Below are 25877 nucleotides of genomic sequence, written 5' to 3'. Positions count from 1 at the left end.
AGAGATTTTAATACAATGAGTTTAACATTAAATCATTCCTTAATAATTTTTGAACAAATTATTTTATGAATCGGAAAATTTTTTATAATCTCTTTGTAACCTCACCTTCATTTAACACTTTTTCATTTGATGACGATGGTTCTTCGTTTGTTCCCAGTTTTCATCGGCAGCCTGTAAAAAGTGAAATTTGCTTTTTAAAATATTAATAAAAATTTAAATTTGTACCAAACTTCTCATAACAGTAACAAGAACTGCCATATATTCAAAAGTACGAATACCATGTATTCAAAAGAACTACCATGTATTTAACCAAGTAAGGTTATATCTAAATCTAATATACTTCTGGAAGCGAAGACTCGCTTGGGGTCCGGGTGGCGTAACGAGAACCGGTTCGACCGCGGTGTGAGTAGGACGTGAAATGTCGCGCTTTGAAACTGTCGAAGTTCAAAGTTTACGTGGCGAAAGCCACCGTTACTTATGTGATCAAGATATTTTACGATTACTGAATTTTCCAAATGACACGGACTGGAGAAATACGCTGCTGTTAATTGTTGACCCCGGAAACGGACCCTACGACATCGAAGATTTTGTCCCCTCACTTAGAAGTGTTATCGATTTGAAAGACATCGTACACTTTGGTGCCAGTGTAGTGACTCATGTCTACATTATAGGAATGAAAACGGAAAATAGCGCAAGTGCTTTACTAAATCTGAGAGAAATACAAGTTAAAGGTAGGAAATGTCGAATTATTCCTATAGAAAACCGGAAAGTGATTATTAATATACATTGGTTAACACCAGTATTATCACATGATCTGGTTAATAGACACTTCATAAATTATGGAAGAATTGTAAAGTGCGAATTTTTAAAATCGGCAGTGCCTGGGTTGGAACATGTCCTTACGAACAAAAGACGAGTATGGTTAGAGCTGAAACAAGGAATAAGTATTGAAGAATTGCCGTATTTTATAAGGGTGAAAGGTATGACTGGATCGGTTGTCATCGCGGACAGACCACTACTATGTTATCGATGCAAACAATTTGGTCATATCAGAAGAAACTGTCTCGAAAAAGTGCAAAACTTGTAAAAAAATTTGGTCATTCAACCGAAAACTGTATTGGAAAAACGTATGCTTCGGCAACAACGGTCGAAAGCACGTGGTGTGGTAATGTAGACAAAGAGTCAGAAAACAATAAGGCAACAGGGGAGGAGACAATGCCAACGTTTCAGCAACGACGAAGCCCGAGGCGTCGTCTTCAGTCAAACAAAACAACAAAGAAGAATTTAACAGGAAACCACTAAGCACTGACGAGAGACAAAATTCGTCCGGAAGCCCTCCTGACAAACAAAGGAAAATTAAGGCGACTCCATCGATTAAATATAATGAAGTCAAGCCTAGACCAGACACTCAAAAAGGTTGTGACACGACAGACATTGTCGTAACTACGAATAAATTCAAAATTTTAAACACATTAAACCAAGAAAGAATGGAATGCGAAAATTTAATGACATCGGACGATACTCTTTCAGGGATAACCGAAAACGTCTACACAACGGTTACTAACAAATAAGAGGTTATGATTGTTCCCCCAAGATGCGAAGCAAGCTATGCATTATAACGGTTAATATAAACGGGCTTAACGTTCACCACAAACAGGACCTTTTAGTACAGTATCTGTTGCAGAATAACATAGACGTGGCTCTATTGCAAGATACTAGACTTGGCGACAACTGGAATGCCACCGTGTTTAGGAATAAAATCGACAATAAACGAACGAAATGGAAACGACCTTAGAAAACGATAAATTAGAAAATAACAGTAATGATAAGAACACAAAAGAAGAGAATATCAAAACAAACGAGCCGGAAGTCATGATAATCCCGCCGGAATGAATAAGCTATAAATTCTCTCAATAAACATCAACGGTCTAAACAACAAAAATAAACAACAAATCTTTATTCATAAACTTCTTACTAGTAAAATTGACGTTGCATTAATTCAGGAATCAATGCTTAGTGAAAATGAAAATTTTCATCAATTTGCCCGTAACATAAACAAGTATTATCAAGGTGTCTGGTCCCACGGTAACAGAGGTAACGCAGGAACGGCGATTCTAGTTAAACATGGCATTAATATCGTATACCAGGCACACGACGACCACGGGCGGTTGGCTCTTTGCGATATAGAATTTTCACATGAAATACAGAGAGTCATTTCAGTTTACTGCCCATCAGGAGATCCGAAAGCAAGACGTGACTTTATCAATATCCTTGATTTTTATCTGGATTCCACTAACGAAGTCGTATTAGGCGGTGACTTCAACTTCGTCGAGAAAGATATAGACAGAATAGGAAACACCTGCAATAAAAGCGAAACTAAAATTTTCCAGACCCTGAAAGATCGGTTTGACTTAATTGACATCTGGCGTAAAATGAACCCTCATAAATGTGAATTCACATACCATCAGAATAAATCTCACTCCCGTTTGGATAGATTCTATATTTCTGGTCACCTCCAGCAGATAACGTCGGAATGCAAAATCATTCCGAATCACTTAACTAATCATAGCGATGTTATTTTAACACTCGACTTAACAAAGAGGAACTGCAAACCCAAACATAGAGTAAATATACCCTGGAAAATGAACGTAAATCTACTGAAAGAAGTCGACTTCCTAACTGAAGCAACCCAAACGATATTTAACACCACGGGAGAAAACGACTGTGATTGGTGGGAAACTGTGAAAAAAAATATTAAAAATATCGCAGTTAAGATAAGTATAAATAAAGAAAAACAACGTCGTAAAGAATACGAAAACGGGATACGGGAACTGAAACAGGCATATATGGACGAAATCCAATACCCTGGCAAGCATCAAACAGCCATTGCGGACGCAAAAGCCAAACTAAAGGTATATCACGAGAACCGTCTATATGGAGCATTTATCCGATCTCGTGCAGAGCTTTGTGAACAGGAAACCAAATCGTCCAAGAAATTTTATCAAATGGAACGAAAGCATAATCAATATAAAACAATCAGTACAGTAAAAAATGGAAATAATGAAATAATAACTGATGAGGAAGAAATAACAAAATTTATTCACTAATACTACTCAAAAATATTCGAAAGGAAAAGTTTTCACGAAGGAAAAGCACGAGACTTCATGTCTCGAATGCCAAAGCTTAACGATAAGCAGAGTACTGAGCTAAATAAAAACATCACCTACGAAGAATGCAAAACAGCGCTAAATAGCATGGGAAATAACAAATCACCAGGACCGGATGGGCTACCTGCTAAATTTTATAAACAATTTTTCCCCTTGATAAGGCAACGATACGTCAACATGATCAACAACGCTATAAAAATTAACAAACTGATAAATGGCTTCAATCACGGAATAATCACCCTCATTCCTAAAACCGACAAAAAGGAAGAGTTAACGAAAATCACAAACTGGAGACCCATCTCACTGCTCAATACCGATTACAAAATCCTCACTAAAGTCCTAGCCACCAGACTTCAAACCTGCGTCCCCTCGATCATAGACGAGCACCAAACCTGTGGCATAAAAACCGTTCCATCCACTCTAACATTTTTCTCTCTCAATCCATCTACGAATTAGCCAGCCAATGTCACAATACATGCGGTCTTCTACAAATAGACCTCCATAAAGCCTTTGATAATATCGGGCACGATTACCTCGGGTCGGTCCTAAACCACATTAACATTGGAGAAAACTGTTTCAAATGGATAAACTTGTGTTACGAAAACGCCACCAGCCAAATAATAGTTAACAGAAAACTTACAGACAAATGTAACCTGTACAGTTCTGTACGCCAGGGCTGCCCATTATCCATGCTTCTTTTTATTATTTGCATGGAACCCCTTTTCCACCACATTACAGCTGACAGTAACATCAAAGGATACCGCCTTCAAAACAATCTTGACAGCGAGATCAAATACACTGCTTATGCGGACGACATAACGTTGTTCCTCACTGACATAAACAGTATTAAGATGGTGAGTCTAGTTTTCGAGAAATTTGAACATATCTCTGGTACGGAAATGAATCCTCAAAAGTGCAAAGGGCTCTGGATTGGAGCCTGGGAAAATCTCTCATCAAACTACTTAGGATTTAACTGGTCCAAGACCAATATCAAATGTTTGGGAATACTGATAGGTAAGAATAGCAACGAGCAATGGAACAAAGACATCGAGAAGGTAAGAAAGACCTCTTACATGTGGAAAGGAAGAAATATCTCAATTACTGGAAAGGCTAAATTAGCGAATATCAAACTGCTAGGCCCTTTTTGGTATCTTATTCACACGCAACCACTCCCCAAGAGAGCGGTGACGCAAATCAATAGAATATGTGCCACCTTCATCTGGGGCTCAAACTTCGAACCGATAAGAAGAACGACGTTATATAATTGTTTAGAAAACGGAGGAGCTGGCTTATTGGAAGTCTCCCTGAAAACCTTAATCCAGAGGATCAAATTAATAAATAACCTGCACAAATATTGCATCTGGACTAGCCTAGCGAAAGCATTTTTCCAACTCCATACCAAATATAGTCATAACTACCGAGAAAATACACAGGCTAAGACCACCAACAATACTGCTTGAAATTGTACGATGCTACAGAACAATGAAGAAAACTTCTCCGATGAAATCATCTTTACATCAACACCAAAAGAGCTCTATTATAAAGTAATAGATGAATTTATTCCGAAACCCCAAAACCGTATATGTCAATTCAATCTGAGAAGTAAAAATATAATTAAAATCATTTCAAAACTAAATATCCCTAGCAAAGCGAAAACCATCTTTTGGAAACTTCATCATAACTGCCTACAGACAAACGAATGGAGAAAGCAAAAAAAAATTTAAAAACTGCACAGACTGTCCCATATGCTACAACAAAGAAACGCTTGAACACGCCATCCTGGAATGCAGACACACGAACCTACTCTGAACAACATTAAGTAACAAATGTTCTCTAACACGAACGCACAATATAGAAGACATCAAATGTGAGTATACAGAGACTAAACAGCAACTAACAATACTAATCATCGTGATAAACGCAATCTGGACAAGCAGAAATCTATCCTATTACAAAAAAACCAACGAAGGAATAACCTTTTTTATTTTTAAAAACCTAATGGAAAACCAGAGACAACTGCTAGAGTACAAAAAGCAGAACTTTACAAATATTGAAAAAGAAAACTGGATAAAGACTGGACTTATTATGGAACGTAATGGTTCACTACAATTAAACCTGTAATGCTCTTGTAAACTATTAAATATTTTAAATGTAAATATTTAACTATTCTATACCCATCCAGTTTGGTATAGTTTCTGTATAAAGGATATATTGTTCTGATAATAAAATTATTTGAAAAAAAAAAGTTCGGGTGGCGTAACTGGCAAGCGCACCGCACGGCAAGTGAAGGTTTTGGATTCAAGCCTCGTCCTGGGCCAGTTCTTTTATTCCAGAAGGTTCTAAAATTTATTTAATTTTAATTATTAATTTACTTAAGAGATGGCGCCTAACGCCTACATCAAATGTCAAATTACTTTATTCCAATCATTTAATTAGCTATATTATAGCCCGATATTTAGGCGATCATTTGGTAATTTTTGTACTCTAATATGATAAAGAATAATCCATTTTATTCAATAACAATTTAAAGAAACTAAAAATATATTTAAGTGTAAGCTATGACTAAACTATATAGTGTCTTTGATTCATAAAATTCTTGTCAAAGTATAATATGAAGTTAAATTTTATTAATAAAGCTGTTTTGACCGCCCCCTTGACCTACATACATCCCGTCCCAAAGGTCCCGCCACCACCCCTACTGTACCTGCGTGAGCATACCAGTAGGCCCTGAGACTTAAATACACCAATCCGCTATCTACTAGACCTATGCACCATACCCATAAGGTCAACCAGTAGATTTTTATTGGCATGGTATGATCATGCCAACACCATATATGCACCATTACCCATGTGATGATGAAGACTATCAGGAGGTTTTATCTCCCGAGCAACCTACTTCTCTTCCTTTCTCTTTTCTTGAGCTAGCTGGCCCTAAGCACATGCCACTGCCAGATTCACCACCGATTGCGTATTTCAACCTTTTTTTCACCGTTACTTTGCTCAATCTAATCGTAACGGAATCAAATCGTTACGCTCAAAAAGTGATAAATGGCATGGGGAATAATGTACCGCTTTCTCTGAAGAACTGGTCCAAAAGTTCGGTTGTTGAAATAAAGGGGTTTCTCGCATGTATATTGAACATGGGTCTAATCAAAAAGCCTTATATAGCATCCTACTGGTCCACTTCTTCCTCCAGAAGAGATTCTTCTTCATGTTTCCAAGAACCCGCTTTTATCACTTGTTGCGATTTTTCCTTCTCGTTAATAACACTAAGTTATCCAACCCAGGGGAACAAGGATACGATTCTTGTGCTAAGTATCAACCTCTGGTAGATCATGCTAACAGAGTGTTCCGGCATCACTACACACCACACCAGCAAATTTGTGTGGATGAGAGCCTTGTTGGTACGAAAAATAGAACCTCGCTCATGCAGTACCTTCCAAAAAAAACATCATCATCAGTGGGGCATAAAATTTTGGATGCTGTGTGACTCAGTCTCTAAGTACTACTTGAGTTTTTTCACTTATAAAGGGGCCAGGACTAAGCAGGAAAAGGACAATTCTAAATTTGGTCTAGGGTACAGCGCCGTAATAAAGCTGCTTGAGACGGGGTCGTACCTCAGAAAAGGCTATCATCTCTTTGTAGACAATTTCTTTATGTCGGTTCCTCTTGTTTGATATTTATATACAATGGGTACCTATATTACTGGCACTGTTAGAAAGAACTGAAAATATTTACCTGCCCCACTGAAATTCTCAAAGTTTACCGTTGGCCAAAGGTCGTACTTTAGATCTGGCCCATTGTTAGCCTGTGGCTTTCGAGAGAAAGCTTCACAAAAAAACTATTTGGAACAGCCACCTCGAAAGATATTGAATGTCTCAACGAAAAACAGCGCAATTATCAGAAACAAATATGGAATTTACTCACTTTCTCCAGTCTCAAGCAACTTTACTCAATGATACCTTATGAATCGCCAAGACAAACCGACAACAAATTTATTCTTTAATAAAAAAAGCAAATCCTTATCGAAGAAACATTAATCCAACACCAATATCATTTAGCAGTGGAATCAACAGTTCGATCTACCGGGTTCTCCATCAGAGAATTTTGAACTCTAATACTTGAAATCCGAAATGCCATCGAAACCTTGGAACAAGGCCGACTAAGCACTTATTTTCTTCCCAAGGAAGTATTATTGAACACCCTCAAAGAGATACAATTACATTTGCCCGAAGGATATTCCTTCTTGGAAACACCCAGCCTTGAAACAATCTTCAAATATTACCAATGGACATCTACTACAGCCATAGCATTACCAAAAAGACTCTGCCTTTTTGCCAAAATACCTCTCATTACTCCCACAGGATATTTTGATATCTACGAAATTGTACGACTTCCTGTATATCCTACTATACAATCCTTTGTTTATTATAACAATTCTTATCCAATTATCGCTTTATCAAGAAATCGTCAATCGTATATGTTATTACCGTATCATAAATTAATGAAATGTCAGACGACTCCTGTAGCCATGTGCTCACGCAGCGTACCTATCTGGCAATCGCCAAGACAGAACTGCGAATATTCCTTATACTTGGGAAATAAGAAATGTATTAATCAATTATGTCCTCGACGATTAATTAGGGCTTATTCTCCTATTTTCCGACGTAATGTAACCAAGGAACTTGGACTTCTTCTATTCCTAACCAGTAGGAATATAATAAGTCCATGTTCCTTGGTTATCTATGAGTCTAACTATTCGATGTTCCTCCAACGACGAGAAAGATCCTCCAATCACCATCTCTAAAATAAACAATACGGGTATAATAATACTTCCTGAAACTTGTGTCAGATATCTTCCCGGAATTATTTTAACCTCGTATTTTCAAAGGAAAACTGCAATCCATCTCGAAACTATGAATCATTTCATCATTCCTCCTATCGAGAATATTATCAATGAAACAGAATTAAAAATCATCCAAACTCGACTGACACAACCTCAACTTCTCAGTTTAACTTCCGAGATGCAAACAGATGCAGAGATCTTACCAGCCGACAAATCTCTAACCAAAATGGAATTCGATCTGGAACAGCTTCTTACGGCTCAACCAAATTATAAACCCTCTTCCCGAGTCTCTACACCTACCACCATTTTTATTGTGTCAGCCTTCATCGCTGTTCTTGGGATAGGAAGTATCCTCAGTGTTATTTATTTACGGCTACGTTACCCTCGACCGCAACCCCGCTGCATCAGACCCACCATAGAACTGGTCCAACGCGCGTCCAATTTAATCACACGAAACTCCGAAATATCTCCCCCTTCTTCGGGAGACCGCACACCCATTCTTATGTAAACATCACCTGCTATAACCATATCCTTAACATTTAGATATAATTACCCTATTAGTATTATATACTTTTTTGCATCTTCCTTTCTTCTGTACAGAATATTCCCTGCTGCATACACCCATCAAAATGGACCCTTCTTTGGACGCCTTATTTCATTGCCCTATATGCTATAACCGCTTAAAAGCACCAGTCTACCAGTGCACCAATGGTCATGTTGTCTGTCCCGATTGTAGACCCCGAATTTCCCAATGTCACACGTTTAGAGAATCTCCAGGATACATAAGAAACTTTCTTACCTAGCAAATTCTTCGCACTATGCAATCCCTTTGTGCTTTCCACTCCTTTGGATGTACCAAAGTACGCCCCGAAGATAGCCGCACACAACACGAAGCAACTTGTCTTTTCCAACCTCTTCCATGTCCTTTTCAATCTTTAAATTGTACCTGGGAAGGAGCTAGAATGCATCTCCTTTCCCACTTTCAATAGGACACCCCCAGATACCTATTGTATCCCAACCATCAATTTTTTTCAAGGAGTAGATCTTCAAATTCCTGAGGGCACCTGGGCCGCTGTACTCGAGTGCCATCTTTACCAATTTCTCATCACCATTACCAAAAATTCTCCTATAAACCCATCTTTTATAATAACCGTTCAATTTATAGACAATCCTATTTCCTATGCTAAATTTATCTACAACCTCAAATTAAAAAAAGGAGATCATACTCTCTGTTGGACCTCAGTTATCCATGAGAAATACGGAATTCCTCCATCACCCACAAATCCTTCCTCACCCTCTCTTGCAATTCCTTTCGAACTTTTGCAATTTTTCGAAAGTTCTAATAGCTTTAAATTCATTCTGAACATTTCCACAATAGATGAATAATAATAACGAAACCAGCAATACTCACACCAATCAAGAATCTACCATAACCCATGATCAGGAAGTCAATGTCAAGACTCTTTGAGCAGCCATTCGTTTCACTTGTTCTCAGCGACCAAGATCCCTTCGTCCAGTTACAATAGTTCTTCCAATTGGATATTCTGTGCCGCCTCAACTAGAACAAGAGTACCAAGACGCCAATCGCCATTTTCGACCAGAACCAACCTCTATTGGATCCAATGAATCCTTTAATTCTATCGAAGCTACTACTACTAGTCCTCCGGAAATGATCCCACATGCCTCTCGTACTCCTATATTTCGTTCTCCTTCCTCCCTCTCCACTTCCCATCCTAGAAATTCCATCTCATAACTTTTCTTCATCCCTTCCTCTATATATCATTTGTATTACTATATAAAATAAGTATACAACCATTATAACCATGTCATAAATATTATTCGTATGTATAACCAATTTCTTTTTTTTGTAACCAAAGTTTATCTTTAGTAAAACAACATTTATCAAGTGTCTGAGTGTTTTATTTTAACCGCAACACAAATAGAGAGAGAGAGAGTAAGCTAAATTTGTATACTAGTCAGTAAATAAACAATAATAAACTTTGTTTTCATAATTTGTACTCCTATTGCCCATATGTAAACAGAAAAAAGAGAGAGAGAGAGTAAAAGCCCAACTTATTAATGTTCTTATATCACCATCTAAAATCAAACTTGCACTTTCACGAACAAGCTCGATTTTCAAAAAACGGGAGTGATGTGAGATAGCAGAAATTCCTATATCAGACCTAGTCTTTAATATTAACATTTAGCGAGTTAAGCAACAATTGTTAAGAACAATTGTTGTTCTTAGCTACTTGAGAAAGTCTCCCGTTACATTTTCTCGAAGGCAACATGATGCTTTCTCGTGAACTATTAACCTCAGCATGGCCGAAATCGTCGGTGAATATCTCCAGAGACGGCTGAAATTTGTCAGTCGTTGTCTGTCCTTCCGACACAGAAAACCCACAATGTTTACTCCCAATATCATCCATCAGTGCCCATCGGATATCGGAATATCATCAATCAGTGCCCATCTTCTTGGATACTGTGTGCTATCATTGTGCTATGGATATTATCGTGAACCTAATCCTCATCGGAACCAGTCTCAACGCTCATGAGACAACCAATAATCAACCAACTTTGTGCCTACGAGAACAGACATATTATCCCCAGGTATTTATACAACTCGCGCTTGTTCTGTAAACTCTCTCTCCGCGACCTAACCTTAGAATTCTGTATCGTACCTAATACACATTATGTTTTTTTTTTAATTAAATCTTTGCTACGTTTGAATTGTAGTGCGAGTCACTTCCGTATGTTGTCTCTCGATCCGATATTACGAATCCGCCCGTCCATTGACGGGACCGCTCCCGCGACGGTGTCACGCAATAGTTTCCGTCTCATTTTCCGTGTTCCGATAAAGATGGTGGTGTCAATCCTGACAGGGCACCAAGGAGGTGCCAACCCGAAAGGTCACAAGGTTTTCAACAAACTGATTGTATTGATGACATTTATTCTCCTGTTGCTAAAATGCCGACTTTAAAGTTGTTACTGTCTTACTACTGTCAAAATTCTTTAAATATTCATCAAATAGATGTAGAAACAGCATTTCTAAATGGTAAAGTTTTCTCTGAAGATTACGTAAAACAGCCAATTGGTTATGAAGATGGTACAGATAGAGTTTATAAATTAAATAAGTCATTATGTGGATTTAGGGAAAGTCCTCGAGCATGGTATGAATGTTTTAATGGCTTTCTGACTATTCTTGATTTTTACAGGAGTAAATATGATTATTGCCTGTATGTTATAAAAAAGAATGATTTGACAATTTACATTTTATTATTTGTTGATGACCTTTTGGTTTGCTGTAAAGATAAACAAGTTATTGTTGACATTAAAAACAAGTTATCTAATAAGTTTAGAATGAAGGATTTAGATAGAGTAAAAAACTACATTAGTATTGATATTGAATATGACTATGAACAAGATAATATTTTAACCTTAAGTCAGAAATCTTATATTGAGTCTTTACCTAAACATTATAATATTGAAAATTCGAAATTGTATAAGACTCCTATGGAAATAAATGTGGACTCCTATGGAAATAAAACTGGAAAAATCTAATGTAAATGAGGATGTAAAATATAAAAATTTGATAGGTGCACTTCTGTACATTAACTCTGGTACAAGACCAGATATATCTTTCAGTGTAAATTATCTGAGCCGATTTCAAAATTGTTACGATGAGACACACTTTAAATATACTTCGCGAGTCCTGAAGTACTTGTATTTGACAAAAGACCTTAAATTAAAATATTATAAGAATAATAATACAGATTGTTTTGTGGATTCTGACAGGGCAGGAGATACTCTAGACAGGAAATCTACCACTGGATTTATAATTAGATTGTTTGAAAATGTAATCTTTTGGAAATCCAAAAAGCAGAATAGTGTAACAAAGTCTTCTACATTTGCAGAGTATATTGCATTATCAGAAGCTGTAACAGAAATAAAAATTTTCTAATTTGTCTAATAAATAAGGTTTTCATTAAAGTTTGTAAACCAATTAAGGTATATGAAGACAACTCAGGTGTAGTAGCCGTTGCTAAATATGGAAAATTTACAAAAAACTCAAAACATATTAAAGATCATTATCATTTTGTGCATGAAAATGTTAAGAAAGGAAAAATTGAAGTTGTAAAAATAGACAGAAAATAATATTGCTGATATTTTTACCAAAGCATTAGGAAATGTCAAATTCATTAAATATAGAGAAATGCTAAATGTAAAAGAATAGAATATAAGATGTTTAAGATTAAAATAAGTTATTAATAGAGCTGTCAAGTTTGCTGTTACTTTTCTTGTATTGAACATTATTTTTTTGTGTTACAATATAGATATAAGGAGGCGTGTTAATTATTGTACATTTATATAATTAATTATTGTACATTTATATCTGGCAACACTTGAAAAGTCGTCTGAGTTTGTCTGGTTGGAAAGTTGTAAATAGGTTCTGTTAGTTATTAAAGTTAAGTATTAAAAGAATAAAACTAAAGAAAAGAGCTTTATTTTTTGTCTTAACACTTACAATTAGCAATTCAAATTATATTTAACTTTTCTGCACGAAAAACGTGAATTGTACATTAAATTAGAAATAGATGGTCATCTTCGACTACGTAACAGTGTTTTCGCTGTTACATTCTTTTCAAGACATTGGTATAATGAGCAACACTTGGGTCATGTAATGTACAGTAAAAACATACATTGAAATTTGGTATTTTCAACATACTGCCAAGTTTATTGGCTCTGCTTAGTATTGCGGAAAGTGTTCATTGTTAGTTATAATTAATAGTTTCAAGTAATTGTATTATATACATCGAACGATGGATAAATAATATATTTACTTTTATAAAATTAATTTAAAGAATCAAAAGAAAACTGTATATTTCAACATTATTGTTTTTTTCTGCCATTCTTAAAATTTACAATAACAAATATAATTACAACGAACAGAAAAATTCAATAAGAATGAAAATATTACGACTTCTGATACTAATCGTACTCAAATAAATAAATAACAAGTATAATAACAATGATAATAAAAACTAATATCAACTTGCATTTATTTTTGCATATTATTTCCTATATAAACAAATCCAATAGAAAATAATTTGAATGATAATAATGTCTTTCAGATATAATATACAACAATATGCAATAATATTTGGTCGCGGGTTTTTACATAAACAGTAAACTGAACACTTGGAGTTTCCTGGGTTTTTTTTTACGTCTGTAAAAACTAAGTAGAAGCCATTTTACTATTAAAAAAAACCGGAAAAACATTCTCAACTCAACATGTCGCCGTATATCAATAAAACCACAAACCACCAGTGATCGTTTTTTTAATTAATTTATTTTAACAGAAATGAGTACATAGTAACTTCCTAACTACATCAAGTTTTGTATGCATAAGAAATACCAATATATAAGATTTAACACCTAATAATTATGACTGATACTGGGTTATTATGATAGTGTAGGAAATTGCTATCCCGATAATAGTGAACACCAAAGCACGATCGACAACGAATATGTTCCATCCCGTGAACTGAGGAGTATCTTGAAAACATTTCATGGAAAATTTGTATGCACAATCTTGCACGAAAATATTACAAGAAAGTGACTTTGTGTAGACAACCGCTGATATATTTTTTGCAACATTAGATACACGAGTTGCAGCGTTACAAACAAACATAAATAATATAAACGAAAGTGCCCTAAAAGCAAACATGACAGTAATATCATTTATTTCTAAAAAATTTGAGCTAGAAAATAACCAGCTACAATTAGAAACGATATTTCCTCCTGAGTAAATTGTCCAAATTAACAATATCTTGGAATAAAATCCTTGGAAACTGTCCACAACTGACTTGATCCTCATAAATTCTTCAGGTATGTGAGATATTTCTCTACAGAAGTCTTCGGGCGTATATTTCTCTATTTTACGCAATAATTCGACGAATTCCGTCTCCAATTCTTTGCAGATTAAAATAAATAGTACGAAACAGAAATAATGTGGGGTTGTTATTAACAGTATATCAATAATTTTTATAATTATTACAAGTAATATTGAAATGTTTTCCGTAATAGCAGTTCCAAAAAATGTTTTTACATTATACAAATCAATTAGTCTTTTGTTTTGTTTTGGAAAAACAACAAAGAAATAGTGCCATATATAAACCATAGCATTAATCCAAATTACAGCCATTAAAATTATTATTCTTTTAACATTTGACCGTTTCGAATTACTTAAAGCAAACAACTCTTTCAAACTGCAAATAAGATTCCTCTTGTAAATAATAAATAAATCGATAGCAATTACTAACATACATGTAAATAATGTTGAAATTGATAAATTCGATAAGTTATACACAGAATGGTTATTCTTAAAATTAGAAATTATTATACAGAAACGCCAAATAATACAGATTTTTTGTACAATTGACACTACGATACTATGAATAGATACATTTTTGTTTTGAATGTTTAAACCTAAAATTTTCATATTTACAAAGAGAATTTTCCACGAAATCGATAATTGATGTTTCTGATCTTCTACTCTTGGTTGTACGTTTATCACCAAAGAACTCATGAGGATATTTCTTTTGAAAAAATTCATACCAATGTATTATTAAATTTCACACGTCCGATAAGAATTGCTATTACTTACTTACCTTCTTGAATTTACTTGTGAAGATGGAATACAACATTTGTGTGAAAACAAATGACTAAACGTTTAAACGAGATACAAGTGAATATCGTCAAGTAATATCAACACGAGTGTTCTTGCCAAAATAGGGAGGAAAGTGTAAAACCTAACAAGCTGCACAGCTACGACGCTTGGATGACGTAATAATTGACAGGACATCCGCAATGAACACCTCAGTTTGATGCGTAAAAGTGTATTACTAAACTGGGACGTTTGTGACGTCATTTACAATCGCTGCACCGTTTAGCAGTACTTTTTTACATTGATATTCAAATCATTTAGACCACGCCTTTCGAGAAAGCATTCTCCAATGAAAAGAAAGATTTGTTTTTAATTCACAGGCCGAATATTTGGTATTATTCTTTATTCGTATATGTTATAATATTTTACAGCTAAATAATCTATTTGATCGAATACTAGTAATAATTAGTTTAAAGTCATTGTTCGAACTATCAAAATTTTCTCTCTATATTTATCTAAACAAATTCAAAAATCATTTCAACGTTTAAATTTCATATATTCTTGTATTGTCTTGTGCTACTGTAGCTAACAGTATTGTATTATGATATTAAATTTCAATACTTTTTTGCTTATTAAGGCATATTCATTACTACGCAATTCTTAGATATAAGTAAGGACATTTCATAATTTGAGTTAACCCAAGTATAGTTAGTCTAGCTTCGCCCTTGTAAAAAATACATAAAACAATTTTAAAAAATTATCATTATTCGAGTTTGTAATCATAATTGAAAAGAAATAGATTATAATGAAGAAACTGTAATGCTTCCGTGTTATGAGAATATGAGTATTTTGTTGGTTGTCATAAACATTTTTAGCTTCTAAACACTGTATTTGATGAGACTGCTAAAATACTTTGAGTTTCATTGGCAATTCACAGGAATATTATTTTATGTTAGAAAATAACAGCTTGTCTGTAGGAACAGATAAAATTCATACTGCTAGTGATTTCCTAGAGATCATCACTCTAAAACAGGGGTCACCAAAGTATGGCCCCCGTGGTCAGCCAGCACAGTGCGCGGCTGGCCGGAATAACCGAGGTAAAATATAATTATTTACTTGGAAATATTGTAGACTGTAGGTGAACTATGTAGATATAACTCAAATAAGTACAAACATATGCCAAAATTGATCCAATCTGATTTTTGCGTTTGACAGTAATACATTTTTATGAAAATCAGTGAAATGAAAAATGTGGCTACTTTTGTTATGATGGTGCTTTTTCGTGCGTGTTACCTGCAATGAAATTTCTAAGAAAAGCGATTACGAGCTTACTGTAGCGATCCCGTTAGTGTATTAGTACAATAAATGAATACGATGATCGTCTTTATTTTTTGTGTGTTCAGTATACTATATTGAACAAAATAGTTATGCGGCCCGCGCTCGACATTCTCTCGATTATCTGGCCCGCTGTTTAAAAAGATTGGTGGCCCCTACTCTACAGAATATTCTGCGAATGGATTTCAACAACACAAATTTTAATTTTTCGGTTTTCATATTAATTCCCTGCTGCCTTCGCTTGTGACATGTCATGCTGTTATTTAAGCCACGTATTTCGAAATTTCAAGAAATGGCAATCGTCTCTCCTTTCTGCTATAAACACTAAACTATACTTGTTTCTAAGATAATTCTTAGACTGTCTTGTAATTTTATTTCTGCAGTTTTTGTCGTATAATAATATAAATTTTAAAGGGTAAAATCTAATACAAACTTCATTATTGATTAGAAAGCATTATCTTTCACTTTATGAGAGATGATTAATACATGAAATTCGTAATAAATCGTGCAATTAAACTTGTAATTGGCCGAAATATTAAGGGTCAGATTAACAAGAATGTATACTACCGAAGAATTATTCAACTTGTTAATATATTTTCAAATATTATTGATTTTTCTAAATATCTGATATATTATTTATAAATTTATCTGTTTTATGTGTTTCGTTTTCTTCTATTCACTATATTTCCCATTTTACACTGTCTTTTGCAATAAGTAAATAAAACACAAGTTTTTAATTAAACTTTGTATTTACTTGTCGACAACAAACGAAATGTCATTAAATGATTTCGAATTTTCAGGAGAAATGTTTAGAAAATAATAGTTTTAAAATCGATTAAAAGTTACGTTTGCACGCTACTGTCATTGTCGATATTAAAGAATATACGGTTTTGTATTTCTGAAAAAACAATATTTTGTCAATTTTTGGACTCTTTTGATGGATCTCATATGGATAAAATAATTTTATATTTTCGTAATTCATATAATACGATTAATTGAGTAGTTAACGCGATATACCGGCATATTCCATATAATTAGCTACAATTACGCCCATCACAAGGAGTGTAACTCGCGAGGGTGTCATAGATAAATGAGGCCATAGGATGGATCTACTTGTATGGTCGAATCTCAAGAATTTTTCTAGAACAATCGTGTCCTATCCCTCACTAACTCCCTCCCGCTCTATTGTGCGACTGAACGAACGAAATGTATTTCTAAAATAGCCTCATTATTCCCACAGAGCAAGAAAGAACTGATAATAAAAATCCCACAGTATATACTTAATTCGTATAATTAAATTACAGTATTTTTCAAATTTAGTCTCAAACTAGATTTATTAACTGCTCTCAAATGGTGGCATTGAATAGTTATAATAGAATGTGTTTTGTTAATTTTAACATCACGATAACAATATACACAAATATCTAAAGAAATATTGTTGTAATATTCAGTTATTAAATCAACGCTCTTCTAAATCTTAATAGATCTTTATTATGTGAAATGCACAGCTTGGTAATTACTTTATTCCATTTACTAATAATTTTCACATTTAAATTGAATAAAGAGTATCCAGATTATAGAAATAATACATTATTTTTCAAAATATTGTATGTGAAGTCCATATATTATTAAAATATTAAAACAGTTGTTCGTTTATACTTACACGAACTGAAAATAAATTCATTATTCGTTGAAAATTTATTTACTCTAAATTATATTTACTTTCCACTTTCTTAATAAGTTTTAAAACGTTCACGTTGTTTAATTTAAAATTAAATTTGGAAATACATTTATAATTAAAATTTCCTGTTGGCACGTATCTTAGCAACAGTGTTTCTTAAAAATATCCAGTATCGTAGTTTAAGTGGTATTGTACGCGAATCAATAGAATCCATAGATTATATAATGCGTACACTTGCTCAAAAGAATTCTCAGACAATTTCCTGTAGTTTTTTTTATTCGAGATCTTGAGATCATTCTCTATAAAATGCGTATAATAAAATTTTGTAACATTTTAATACAGTACTTAGAAATATTTAAAAAAAAAACAAAGTTGCCATCAGTGGCCTAATGCATAAAACCATTGAACTTGGTACTCGGACCTGTGTTCGCGCATGATTAAAGAGATGGCTATGTGGAGTTTTGTTGGGTTCCTTCACGTTCTTAGCATTTAATTAGTAGACCGTTTTCTGTAGAAAGTCCTCCTGAAGTATTGCCCAAGTGTCGCGTTGTTGTTTAAGTGTATACTGTATATATAAACCAACCAAAGCACCATGGTAGTTTTTCGAAGTAAAAAATTTTATTCCATTACTTTATCCAGTTACCACGTCTGTCGCTAGGTTTGCTCGTACCTAATATAATAAAAATGTATGGTTTTTCTTTCTTCTTCATAGACACAATAAAGGTCCTTTTCCATGTCCCTCGTGGGTTCGACCAATTAAATAATGAATCGAACGAGTGATAAATGGGCTTGACATATTCATGCCAGATCACCACTAAAGATTTCTAAAAAACTGCTCACCCGGAATCGATTGCAGATTGCCCAAAACACTAGGCTGATGCCTTCACCGCCTCAACTTTCCCACTGTAAACAGACACTAGATTCAAATCTATCATTTACTTTTCTGGGATGAAATGTCACTGTCCGCCATTATTGCCTTTGATATATGTATTGGAATTTCATGTGTTAAATGTAATTTTTTGTGTAAGATTTTAAGAAAATGGTATTATTACCTTGTACAGTATAGTTGATTTTATGTAGTTTCGAACTCAAGAAAACGAGCTAAAGCAGAAATTTGTGTATGATGTATTTTATTTTTAATAACTTCAAAATATTGTCTAGTTGCTTCGATAACAAATTGTCTTTACACGTACTTCACTGTGTTGTTATATAAATAAATGTAGACTTATGAAAATAGATAAAGTTTAATTTGCATGACTGGTATGTGACTGATTATATATATATATATATATATATATATTTGTATAAATGAAAGCTCCTTGTAGTTATTCGCTGTTACGAGCTACAAAAGTTCTACTTTTTCAAATATTCCCTCAATTCTCACGTATTATCTTATGTATTCAAAGATGTATACATTCGACGATAAGTATATTTTGTGGTTTCATTTACTCGTTACTTTCCCGGTTATTATATACAACAGAGGGAAAGTAGGCGATCGTTCAAAAATTCACTCCTCCCGAAGATTAAGGAAAACTTAAGATGTCGAGAAATTCAAAAAAATTCGTGGTTTTTTGTATGTATGGATGTTTCTGTATTTGTGGAGAAGCATGATTTTGTTCACTTTGTTTGAAGCTTAATAACTTGTATAGTTTTCGTCGAATATTTCTGACATTCGGCATGGCGGTTTGTTTATTAGAGGGATTGGTGCTATTAAATTATGGTGGTAGTTATAGATCGACAGAGTGAAGTGATAAAGGAGTTGCATGTCACATCTTGAGTGAAATCGAACTTAATGACAATTTTACTCGTTATTAGAATTTGGTATTTTTTATAAAACTAAATTCCATTTTGCCAAAAACTAAATTTTTCTATTTTATAATAGGTAAAAATATGAAAATTTTTAAATAATAAAATATCCTAACAGTCTGCGCCACCAAAAGTTGCCAGAAAAGTTAACCATATCGTTGCTTTTTTTTAAATAAACTAATCATGTAACTTTCGGGAATTTTAATACTGTCTTGAATTAGAAAATGAGATAAGTATTGAAATTTATTATGGAATTGAGACAAACATGTTTTGCAATAGTTTTAAACAGTCTTATAGGAATCGTCCAGAAATTACGTAATACCCTATTCACACTGTATATTTTAAGCCAGCTAAAGGAATGAAATATGAACGGAACTATTTATTATATTTATTTTTCTTGTTACTCGTACGATAATCGTAAATGATGAAAACATCAAATTAATAACTATTATTAAATTTAAAAAAAAAATAATTCTTCCTATTTGAAACATTGAAATTTTCTTTGTATTTTAACTAGAGAAGAAGTAACGAAGATTGGGCATTCGGGAGGCAGCCCATCTACCTGGCAATATTTCCAGGTAGTTAATAGCATTATAGGACATCAGCCAGCCCAGAATATAGCATTAATGGAAGAAAGTTATAGCAGTGTGATGATACAATGTTTACCATCACTCGAATTGGATACATGTAAACTATCATTAGATGTATCCTGTTAGTCTATATCAAGATCTATTAGTTAACCATCAAAAATATTTGTTATAATAACTCAACTTCTCATAATACTTGGTCACTTTTAAATATAACACAACATTCTGGAATTTATTATTAAAATTGTACATTTGTGCCTTTATTACCATTTGGCATCTATAACTGCAAGAACTATAGAATGCCAGTTAAATTCAAAAGTTGTCAGAATACATTTGTCTGGATAGACATTGTAAAATATTTAAGCATGTTCACAAACTCCATTTTACATATATTTTTGTTTAATTAAGCATTTAAGTTCTGGTGATTTTTCTTGTGGTTGTTACTAAACAGGTAAACATCATTTACTTTAATAAATTAATGTTTTTATATAATTTAAATCCTTTATTGTGAGTATTTAAATAAAATAAGTGTATATTTTTAAACAATTGTGCTTGTATCTTTTAGAGAACGATGAAAATTCCAATGAATTTATAGATGTACCAGTACCAGAACGACTTGAACCCGAAATAAGGGTGACAAGGTCATCAAAGAAAAAGAAACGGCAACTGGAACGGCAAATAAATGAATCAATAAGTGAAATTAAAAGGAGCAATGCCGTTTCTGAGGAATTGGAAAGGAAATCTATAAAAATTGCAGAAGAAGGACTGCAACTACAGAGAGAGAGTATAGGATTGCAAAAGGAGTTGTTATCTGTAATAAAACTGTCTAATTAAAATTTGAATATTTATGATTTGAAATAAAAATCATTTTTATTGTATATGATTGTTTATTTTCCTTAATTGAAAATACATCTTTGATGATTGCGGGAGGACTGCAGTTATAAAGTTTATTTTCCTGACTTTATAAATGAATAAAACTACACACACTAGACAAAATTTCAGTCAAAGTAATTTATTTCAGCTTAATGTTTGAGTATATAAATTTTATTACAGTCTCCTGGTTTTCAAGAGCTTGTTTAAAAAGAATTCGCAGTTACAAGGAGTTTCATTTAACACTCAAGTTATGAGGACTGCTCACATAAAAATTAATTTATATTAATGATTTTAGAACAAACAGATAGAACTTTATATATTATTTAATATTAGCAATGTCAAAATTTAAAGTACAACTATATTCTACTGAACTTTGAGTATTGTCCTGTAACAAATCTTGTTTTGTGAACTTAATTTAAAATCCTTATAATCTTAATCTTCATCCCTAAAACTTCTTGCAATAGAATTTCTAATTGAAATAGCTTTGGTGTTGTTTATCCCTATGACACAAATTCTCCCTGATGAACAATCAGACATGTTTTCTCTATTGGATCAACCCTCTCCTCACACAAATTATGTAATATACAACAAGTTTTAATTACAGTCGACCCCCTATAACACTGTTGATTATTCCGTTTTATACGAANTTTTGAGAACTTAATTTAAAATCCTTATAATCTTAATCTTCATCCCTAAAACTTCTTGCAGTAGCATTTCTAATTGAAATAGCTTTGGTGTTGTTTATCCCTATAACACAAATTCTTTCTGATAAACTATCAGACTGATTTATTTCATTAAGCCATGTTTTCTCTATTGGATCATCTCTCTTCTCACACAAATTATGTAATATACAAGTTTTAATTATTTGTTTTGATATGTCAATCCTATTATCCATTCGTTTAGATAGTGTTCGAAATCTTGCTTTTAATCTTCCAAAAACATTTTCCACTACTCGTCGAGCTCTAGATAATTTAAAATTGAATATTTTTTCTATCTCATCCTCTGTTTTACTTCTAAATGGTTTCATTAAAGTTGGCTGTAAAGGAAAAGCAGAGTCATCAATAATTAAAGATGGCACAACTTCTCCACCAATTCTTTCCCCTAATTCTAAGGTGTTTCTATTTTGTAGGCATGTTAAAAGAAAGTGAGAATTTTTTAAAATATGTGCATCATTATTTCTTCCAGGAGATACTACATTTATATATGTATTTATATATGTAAACATATATTTGGCATCTGCAACAGCAAGGAGGACCATAGAATACCATCCTTTATAGTTGTAATAGGCAATGCAGTCTTGTTTTGGTGATGAAATAGGAATGTGTGTGCTATCAATTGATCCAAAGCATTGTAGAAAATTCCAAATCTCGTAAAAATCACGAATTTTTAAGTCTATTTCATTTCTACTCTGTGGAAACTGAATAGCGGTAGACATTGAATTATCTATAACTGCATTGCAGAAGTCTATAACAATTTTACAAACAATGGATTTTCCTACACCAAACAAATGTGAAATAGTCCTATATTCAGACGATAATGCCAATGTATATAGAGCAATTGCTACTCTTTTATGTGTAGAAATACATCACCTCAAGTGAGTATTATTTCTTTTCATTTCAGGTAATGCAGCACGTGAAAAATTAAACGTTTCTCTAGAAACTCTAGTTTTCACGCCAACTTACTTCATCCATTGCAGGAACACACTCTTCCCACCATTTCTGATTTCTTGGGATCTTCCAAATTCGATCACTAGGAAGCGTAGAACAAATCATGGCTACAACACATGCCTTAACTTTTGCTCGTTGTCGCCATTTCAATGCTCTTGTTCGTGTCAAACGATACCCCTCTCTGTTATCGTGTATACGCTGCTTCAATACAAGAAGTTTAAATAATAATAATATAACTTTTGTCGAGAATCCATTCTTATCACAAAGTGATAACATTGAGAGAATCGTGCTGCCAACCACAACGATAATGACATCACTGATAATAAATGTTAATAATTCCTAACTAACGTCTTATGTATTTTAAATTAATTTATGATGATTTATCAAAAATAAACAAAAGTTTGATTTTATTTAAAATGTAATATTGAGTGCACCCGCTTGAGGGCTAAGCGAATAATTCGCTTTAATTACCCAGTGTGAACAAGCAGTTAAATTTGTTTTCGGCAATGCGACTTAACTTAACTCTGCTTAAATCTTAATCCCGCTTAAAATATACAGTGTGAATAGGGTATTACATTTGTAGATGACTTTTCTAGATTTACTATAGTATATCTAATTGAAAGCAAAGATGATGTTCTTACAAAACTGAAAGAATTTGTAGCTTCTACTACAAATAAATTTAAGAAAAATCAACACATTAGGATCAGATAACGGTGGTGAATACTGTAATAAAAATGTTGAAGAATATTTAACAAAACAAGGAATCACTCATCAAACTACAATACCTTATTCTCCTGCACAAAATGGTGTTGCAAAAAGAAAGAACAGATCTCTCATAGAAATGGCACGAGCTATGATAATAAATGCACATCTTGCAAAATCCTTTTGAGGAGAAGCAGTAATAACTGCAAATTATTTGCAGAACAGATTACCTACTAAAATAATAAATAAAACACCACATGAGTTGTGGAACAAAAGAAAGCCCAACCTAAACCATCTTAAAATTTTTGGATGTAAAGCATATCCCTACATAAATAAGCATAAAAGAAGAAAATTAGATGAGAAAGCCATTGAAGGTATATTTGTAGGGTATGATATGAGAAGTAAGGGATACAGGATTTACACAGGCGATAGAAATGTAATAATAAGCAGATCAGTAAAATTCCTAGAAATGAATACAGGAAAAGAAAATAAAGGAAAACATAAACTATGGAATACTAAAGATGCCTTCCAATTTTTCCATGTTAATGAAAGTTTTCCAGAAGAGCAAGACTCAGAAGAAGAAACAGAGTCTGTAGAAATGCAAACAGAAGAAGAAACAGAATCAGAAATTCCACTAAGAAGGTCTGAAAGATCAACCAAAGGNCCTTATATCTTTATTGATGAGTCTTTACAATGAACAAGAAGCAAAAGTAAGAACTCTATACGGAGAAACTGAATGCTTTAAAATTGAGAAAGGGGTGCGACAAGGCTGCATTTTGTCTCCATATCTGTTTAACTTATATACTGAATATATCATGAGAATGGGTACTACAAATGAAGAGTCCATTGGTATCAAGATTGGAGGCGAAACTATTAATAATATAAGATATGCAGATGATACCACCCTTTTCACAGAAAGCAAAGCAGATTTAGAAAAAATTATCATAAGGGTAAAAGAAGAAAGTGCTAAGTTTGGTTTGAAGCTAAATGTAAAGAAAACTAAAGTAATGTCAACTAAAGAGTTAAAAGATTTCATTGTGGATGGTGAAAGAATTGAAGTGTTAGAAAGTTACATACTTTTGGGCTCAAAGATAGAAAGGAATGGAAGTTGTGAAGAAGAAATCAGGAGGAGAATTAATCTTGGCAGAACAGCCATGGCAAATCTCACCAAGATAATGAAAGATAAAGACATTTCCATTCATACTAAGAAAAGAATTGTAGAAGCAATGGTTTTCCCTGTAACATTATATGGCTGTGAAAGCTGGACTCTAAGGAAAAAGNTACAGGAAAAGAAAATAAAGGAAAACATAAACTATGGAATACTAAAGATGCCTTCCAATTTTTCCATGTTAATGAAAGTTTTCCAGAAGAGCAAGACTCAGAAGAAGAAACAGAGTCTGTAGAAATGCAAACAGAAGAAGAAACAGAATCAGAAATTCCACTAAGGTGGTTTGAAAGATCAACTAAAGGTATACCTCCAGAAAAAATGGCATTCAAAGCTGAAGTTAAAATTCCACATAGAGATCCAAAGTCATTAGAACATATATTGGAATTACCAAAGGAAGGAAAGCTAAAATGGGAAAAAGCAATGAGTGAAGAAATTAATTCCCTAAAAAAAAGGAAACTTGAAAATTAGTTGATTTACCACAAGATAAAAGAGCAATAGGATATAAGTGTGTTTTCAAGACAAAGTAGGATGAAAATGAAAGATAAACAAAATGCAAAGCAAGATTAGTAGCAAAAGGCTATGATCAAAAATTTGGAACTGACTTTGATGAAACATTTGCACCAGTGGGGTACGCTTGCCCCCCGAAGAGTCAGCCTTCCAGGAGGAACTCCGTCAAACAGAAGCATACACCGAACAGTGGAAAACCAATTCCCTGAGTCAACCTACAACTACCATCAATCAACCTCCAGTTTCCTCTACCCCACTTACTACTATCAGTCCATCCTCCGCACTTGCCAATCCTACTTCGATTGCATGGATAAGACACCCTCCGCCCGAAGAACTAGACAGCAACGATCTTCCGCACCCCCTCCAACTTAGACTAAACCCATATCCCATATTTACTTGTCTATATATCAATTAAGTATATCCAATTGTTCATATATTATCATCACCTTATATTATAATTAATCTATAATCTCTTATTGTGAATCTAATTTGTAATTTAATTTTTATATTATTGAAATTTGAATAATTTGATTGTATATCCATCACATATATAGAAATAAACTAATTATTGAATATAATAACATATTGTTATAATTTCCTTTAATAACATAATTACGAAACCGAGAGAGAGAGTATAACTTCAATGTTATTTTCTTATCGCGAGAAAATTATCAATTATTTCCGTTACGGAAACCAGACTAAAGCGCAACCGGATAAATCACCGATTCTCTATTTAACTCATAATAAATGAATTCTCTATTTAAATCATAATAAAGGCATAATGAAATGAGAGAGAGAGAATAAAATTGTTTAGATTGTAACCCAAAGGGTAAAAATGTAGCTTGTCCACTACGAACAAGCTCGATTTTAC

At 33.4% G+C, this 25877-nt stretch overlaps 2 protein-coding genes and 1 pseudogene across 2 annotated transcripts; 2 read left to right on the top strand and 1 right to left on the bottom strand.

Annotated features, from left to right (window-relative positions):
• Window positions 1-418: 418 nt before the first annotated feature.
• On the top strand, window positions 419-1087 carry LOC111622912. Its single transcript, XM_023365372.1, has one exon. The coding sequence runs from the start codon at window positions 419-421 to the stop codon at window positions 1085-1087; it is 669 nt and encodes a 222-aa protein (XP_023221140.1).
• Window positions 1088-21641: 20554 nt separating this feature from the next.
• LOC111622911 lies at window positions 21642-23983 on the bottom strand (annotated as a pseudogene).
• On the top strand, window positions 23853-24734 carry LOC111622910. The gene is made up of 2 exons (XM_023365371.1): window positions 23853-23919; window positions 23974-24734. Exons 1-2 carry the CDS (start codon window positions 23853-23855, stop codon window positions 24732-24734), a joined length of 828 nt encoding a protein of 275 aa, XP_023221139.1.
• The last annotated feature ends 1143 nt before the right edge of the window (window positions 24735-25877 follow it).

The sequence above is a fragment of the Centruroides sculpturatus genome, unplaced genomic scaffold (genome assembly GCF_000671375.1).
Source record: "Centruroides sculpturatus isolate CEXI.00-Female unplaced genomic scaffold, Cexi_2.0 scaffold229, whole genome shotgun sequence".
In the NCBI taxonomy this organism is placed as follows: Eukaryota; Metazoa; Arthropoda; class Arachnida; order Scorpiones; family Buthidae; genus Centruroides; species Centruroides sculpturatus.
The sequence above is the reverse complement of the archived record's forward strand: the minus strand, read 5'-3'. Positions and strand labels throughout refer to the sequence as shown.